Source organism: Hipposideros armiger, unplaced genomic scaffold (genome assembly GCF_001890085.2).
Source record: "Hipposideros armiger isolate ML-2016 unplaced genomic scaffold, ASM189008v1 scaffold_105, whole genome shotgun sequence".
NCBI lineage: Eukaryota > Metazoa > Chordata > Mammalia > Chiroptera > Hipposideridae > Hipposideros > Hipposideros armiger.
Window position 1 is genome coordinate 593,020 of NW_017731455.1, and position 6,000 is coordinate 599,019.

Consider the following 6,000-nt stretch of genomic DNA (forward strand, 5'->3'; position numbering starts at 1 on the left):
CGAAACAATATGTTTTTAGATTATAAACTCTTAAAGTTTACCTTTCTTTTTTTTTTTATTGGGGAAAGGGAAGGGAACAGACAAGTTGCTGCCCTTTGGTTCTTCAGCCTAGTGGTGGAGGACGTTGCTTCACTGGCCCATGTTGGTATTATAATTGTGCTCTTCCCGGGTGAGGCAGATCAGTCACCGGCCTCTGGACAGCCGCTCACGGTGGCTCTTGGCAGCTCACACCGGCTGCCCGCTGCTCACGCTGGCCGCCGGCCACTCACAGTAGCTTATGGCAGCCCACTACAGCAGGGGCTGCAGCCTATGCCATCGCCGGCGACTAACGGCAGCCCAGCTCTAGGTTGAGCTGTTGTTCACCATCTTAGCTGTAGAGGGCAGTGTCACTGGCCCTCATATGGGATCCGAACCGGGGCCCTGATGCTCAGAGCTGGCATCCCAAGCCAGCTCCTAACCAACGCGCCACTTGGCCGGCCCTTACCTTTCTTTTTTTACTTCTCCCATTCAAGGACGTGTCTGGAACATTGCTACTATACAAAAGTCATGTAATAAATATACAGCTGATTAGAGATAGAAAACATAGACATTTTAATATTATGTTAGTTGATTCCTGCCCAAACTTGAATATGACTTCAACATTGGTCTCACAAAACAGAAAATTGAGCCACCCGTTTTTCCTTTGATAGGAAACTATAGTAAGGAATCATTCTGAAGTTTCTTAAACTAAAAGATATTTCCTATATATTCACTGAATTTCTCAATTTCTTGTTTAAGGTAATTTAAACAAAATTGATAAGTTATTCTTGTGGCAACATACCTGTCAACTTTACTAGTTAGTTGCTTTGCTAACTTTTTTAGGTGACTGAATTCTGAGCCCCTTGGGAGCCTCTAATTATTAGCAAGAGAATTACCAGTCCTTCCCCCCTCCAGTCATATCATATGAGTGCAGTTGTTAGGCATATGCTGTAATAATCCCAGTGAAGACGTTAAAGGCACTTTTTACTGTGGATTTTGTTTTGCTTTTTTAAGTCTGCTCAGCAAGAGCACTCTGATCATGTGAGTGTCCTCACCTAAGAGGTTTTCCAGTTAAAAATGAACATTTTGCTAACGGGTCTATAATTTTGAGTAGCACAGCACGGGAGAAGAGGGACTTTAATTATTAAATTACATTAAGGGAATCCATTGGTATACCTTTAATTTAGGGAAAATTTTATAAGAAATTTATTTATCCATATCAGGTATGTCAGGTTTCAGCCTGGAGCTAATTATTAGATTTGAATTATTGAACTAATTAGATTTGGAATGAAATACCAACAGACCTTTAACTTAACTGCTGGGCTAGTAGGTACTGGAAGAATCTTGACAACTCCTCAGCCAAACTTCTGACCTCACTATTTTTAATCATCCTTGCTTGCCGACCCTTCTTTCAAATTGCTAGTAGCATTTGAGAATTTCACTTAACATTATTTCTTGTGTGTTAAGACAGAGAAAGCATAGTTTGGTGAGTGGGCTAATAAAACCATTTTGGCCTTCTTTGAGGAGAAGATGGAGGATGTGTTTTGCCTGGTGCATTTGAGACAGTTGTTGAATGTTCAATTATAGTTCTTTAAGGAGTAGGGGTAAACGAGGAACACAGTCCTGGATTTTCTCTTCAGACGTATAAACTGCTGAATTCTGTTATGCCTTATGAAGCACAGGACCAAAGATGTGGACTAGCATTGTGTTAGGTTGGAATTATGTACCCAGAACTCTCATCATGGTGATCATAGTCCCTTTAGGGTACAGGGAAGGTAAATCCATAAGGCTCTCTGCTAGCATTTTAAGGAGAAATTTCCCCTAACTTGCCCACAGGATGGGTAGATTAAAGAATGCAGTGACTTTTGGTAGAGAATTTTTCACCTGGCTTTTTCCCATGTGTAGAAAATTAGAAGTAGATGGTAAGAGAGAGGAGAGGGAAAAAGACAGAGATGAAAATTAAAAGCTAAGGAGCTGGTACACTTAGATTATTAGGAAGCGGGGGACTGTTTTATGGGCTGGAATTGACCACAGAGCTGTATGTTTTGCCTTAATCCTGTCCTAGCTGGTCACAGAATTTTGCTGTTTCTGTTATGTTGGATCATATGAAGTTGCCATTTTTGTAAATGAGAAATGGTTGAATACTAGAAATTTCATATGGTTCAACCTGATACATAACATGTAACACTGTAGGGTGGCTCTGTGTGTCTGTCTGTCTGTGTGTGTAAAAGGGGGAAGGGAGGAAATGGAAATTTGTATTTTAATACCCCCTGGCAGACCTCAGCTGAAAACCCCTACGCTAGCCTGCAGTTTTAGGCATTCAGAATCAAATATAATTGCCCTAGTATGCTTTCCTACTTCCACATTAATACGGTTAAGATAGTTTATGGGGTGGGTTAAAATTTAAATAATCTCTGACAGAGGTTACCACTGGGGATAATAATCTGAAGTGACCAGTATCTGTAGAGTACAACAGAAATAGCAGAGACTGGAGATCAGTAGGCATGCCTTCACTTGCAGATACTTTGAAATGGAAGAATTAGGGGTATAACATGGTGATAGACTGAATAATATGCAAGTTGTTGTCTTAAAATAGGTTTTCGATGTTTCTAGTGGAATATTCAGGCTGTGCTGATTTCACCTTTTTGTCTTTCTTAGACGAGCTCATCTGCGCCTGTGTTTAGAACGCTTAAAAGTTTTGATTCCACTAGGACCAGACTGTACCAGGCACACAACACTTGGTTTGCTCAACAAAGCCAAAGCACACATCAAGGTGAGAGTTTTTACTTGCATATTTGCACATGACTCTCTCGGTCCCGGTTTCATTAGAAGCAGTGATTCCTATTCACGTACATCCACTAGCTCACCATGCCCTCTTTAGTCACTAACTCAGAGAAATCTTTCTAAAAACTTACCAGCTAATCTGATGGGAGCAACATAGCCTGATTAAATTGTTTTGACAGCATGGCCATTTGCAACACTGGGAATACTAGGAAAATAACAATTATTCTGTTTATACCCAGAAGGAAGGCACTTGTGCCCTCTGGTGGAGATGACTTCATTTGGCTGTGTCCCTCAGTATTTTTCCATCAAACTACACTGTAGAGCAAGTTTCTTTTTCGTGATTACTTGACAGATTTTTGAGAATTCCATACTGTTTTAGTAATATAGCATTCATTATACACACAAAACTAAGTGAAGAAAGAACTATTTTCAGTCTTTAAAAATATGTATTTATATATGTTTTTATATGCACATAACGCATATGTATTTGTATATTCATTCATGTCTGCCAAAGAAGAAATCTTTTGAGATGTTAGGTAGAAGTCAGTTTCTCTGTTTGTACTGGCCTATACACATATTTAAATATCATTTTAGAAACTTGAAGAAGCTGAAAGGAAGAGCCAGCACCAGCTAGAGAACTTGGAACGAGAACAGAGATTTTTAAAGCGGCGACTGGAACAGCTGCAGGGTCCTCAGGAGATGGAACGAATACGAATGGACAGCATTGGATCAACTATTTCTTCAGATCGTTCTGATTCAGAGCGAGGTAGGCAGTGTACTTCTTCCTTAATGAAGTGCCAAGCCATCCCTGTGTCTGGATTTAGGGGAGGGTAGGTTGGGAGGCACTGTATCTGCCTTCTTCTCTTTGGCCTTCACTCTAACCTTCTAGATTTTATGCAGTCACAACCTTGTCCAGTAATGCCTATATGAACTATATAACTTTTCTTGATTATATATGTATTTTTAATTTTCTACTTTGAAACAATTTTAGACTTAGAGAAAAGTTGTAAATTTTCTGTGGAGTTCTCATATACCCTTCACCCAGGTTTCCCTAAGGTTAATGTCTTACATTAGCATAATACAATTCTTAAAACCAGGAAATTAACATTCATGCAATACTATTAACCTATAGACCTTATTCAGATTTCACCAGCTTTCCTACTGAATGTCCTTTGTCTGATACAGGACCCAATGCAAGATTCCACATTGCATTTCATAGTTCCTCAGTCTTTCTTTCATGACCATGACACTTTTGAAGAACATTGGCTTGTTATACAGTGTTCCTGAATTTGGGTTTGTCTGATGTTTTCTTATTAGATTGAGGTTATACATTTTGGGGAAGAACTATCACAAAAGGATGATGTATGTGCTCTTCTCAATTTATTGTATCAAGGAGATCCATGATGTGGATATGTTTTATTAATAGTGATGTTAATCTTTATACCTGTGTTTTAAAGTACCACACCCCTCATTTCTCTTTCCATCTGTCCCAGAACATTTATCTTTGGCAGAACAAAAATCAACCAAAAAAAAAATTATTTGAATTTCACTGCTTCTATTCATCTGTAGCTCCCACTACATCAGGCCTCACACAACAATAAAAGATCCCAGAGGTAAACTCTGGTGATTTTTTTTAAATTACTTATTTTTTTCTGTTACAGTTGACATTCAGTATTATTTTATATCAGTTTCAGCTGTACAGCATAGTGGTTAGACATTTATATAATTTATGCAGCAATACCTCTGGTGATTTTTAGCTTTACATTTGGGGAAAACAGAGCTCACAAGATCTCAAGGATTCTAAAAAAAAAAAATTTTTTGCAAAATTTCTTGTCTTTTTATTATGGAAAATTTCAAACATACACAAAAGCAGAATAGAATAATGAGCTCTCATGTACCCATCACCCAGCTTGAAAAGCTGTCAACATTCTGTCATTTTTGTTTCATCTCTACTACTCTCACCCTCACCATTTTTTTTAATGTTTTAAATCAAATCCCAGATAACATGACCATGTTGTCCCTAAATACTTTAATAAATAGGACTTTTAAATACATAATCATAATACTATTATAATATTTCACAAAATTAATAAAATCATTATTTAATGTCATCTGATACCCAGTTTCTGATAGATTTTCTCAAAAATGGCATTTTACCATTGGTATGTTGAGTTACAATCCAGAGTCCACACTGCACTTGTTTGTGCCTTTTAAGATACTTTTATTATTTATTTATTTATTTATTTATTTATTTATTTTTTAGCTGAGCCATCCTGCCACCTGTTGGCAGCTCAGCTCGGGCGGGGCATCGAACCGCTGTTGCTCAGAGCTCAAACTCTTGAGCGAGCTCTTAACCAACTGAGCCACTCGGCCAGCCCCTTAAGATACTTTTAATCTATAACATTTTCCCTTTCCACATTTTTTTTCAATGCCATTTGTTGTGTAAACTGTGCCATTTTTCTTATAGAATGTCCCACATTTTAGATTTGGCTGATTGAAACCTCATGGTGTCATTTAACATGTTCTCCTGTTCTCATTTTCCTATTAATTAGTTGGTAGATGTAGTGGCTTGATTAAATTCAGGTTCTTTTTTTAGTCAAGAATACTTAATAGGTGGTGCTGTATACTTCCTATTGCATCAATATTATGTCTAGTTGTCCCACTAGTGAGAACATTGGTTAGTGGGTTCAGGTGATGTCATCTTGATACATTCATGCAAATGTATCAGTCTTTCATTTAATGGTTTTAGCAATCATTGATTGTTGCCCCAATTATTATTTCATTAGGTGTTACAAAATTGTGATTTTTCTAATTCTGCCATTCCTCATGTTTATTAACTTTTTTATCTATAAAGAATATTTCCTCAAGTTTTTGGTTACTCTGAAATAAAGTCCATACAAGGAAGATGGAGTAAATGCTTGTTTTTGCTTTATCAATTTTCTGAATAAATTGATGCCTTAGAACCTCCAGAGGTAACAGCGCTTTTTATTTGGCTGTTTGTTTTTGATTACCTTATGAGCTCATGTTTTCATTGTGTTCCTATACATTGTAGTCATTCTTTTTCTTTTTAATACTCAAATTTCCTATATTCTGTAGGAGCCTTTCAAATTGGTTTTTTTTTTTTAAGATTTTTATTGGGGAATTGGGGGATGGGAAGTGCTGGGGAATTGGGAGAAGGGGAACAGACAAGTTGCTGTC

General features: G+C 37.5%; 1 protein-coding gene across 2 annotated transcripts in view; it reads left to right on the top strand.

The window, feature by feature from the left end:
• The window catches only part of MXI1 (MAX interactor 1, dimerization protein), a 71,900-nt gene that overhangs the window by 60,749 nt on the left and 5,151 nt on the right, over positions 1-6,000 (top strand). For both annotated transcript variants that reach the window (XM_019646584.1, XM_019646586.1), the window contains exons 4-5: positions 2,677-2,791; positions 3,397-3,568. In XM_019646584.1, the coding sequence (XP_019502129.1) occupies positions 2,677-2,791; positions 3,397-3,568 (287 nt within the window). The remainder of the gene's footprint in view (positions 1-2,676; positions 2,792-3,396; positions 3,569-6,000) is intronic.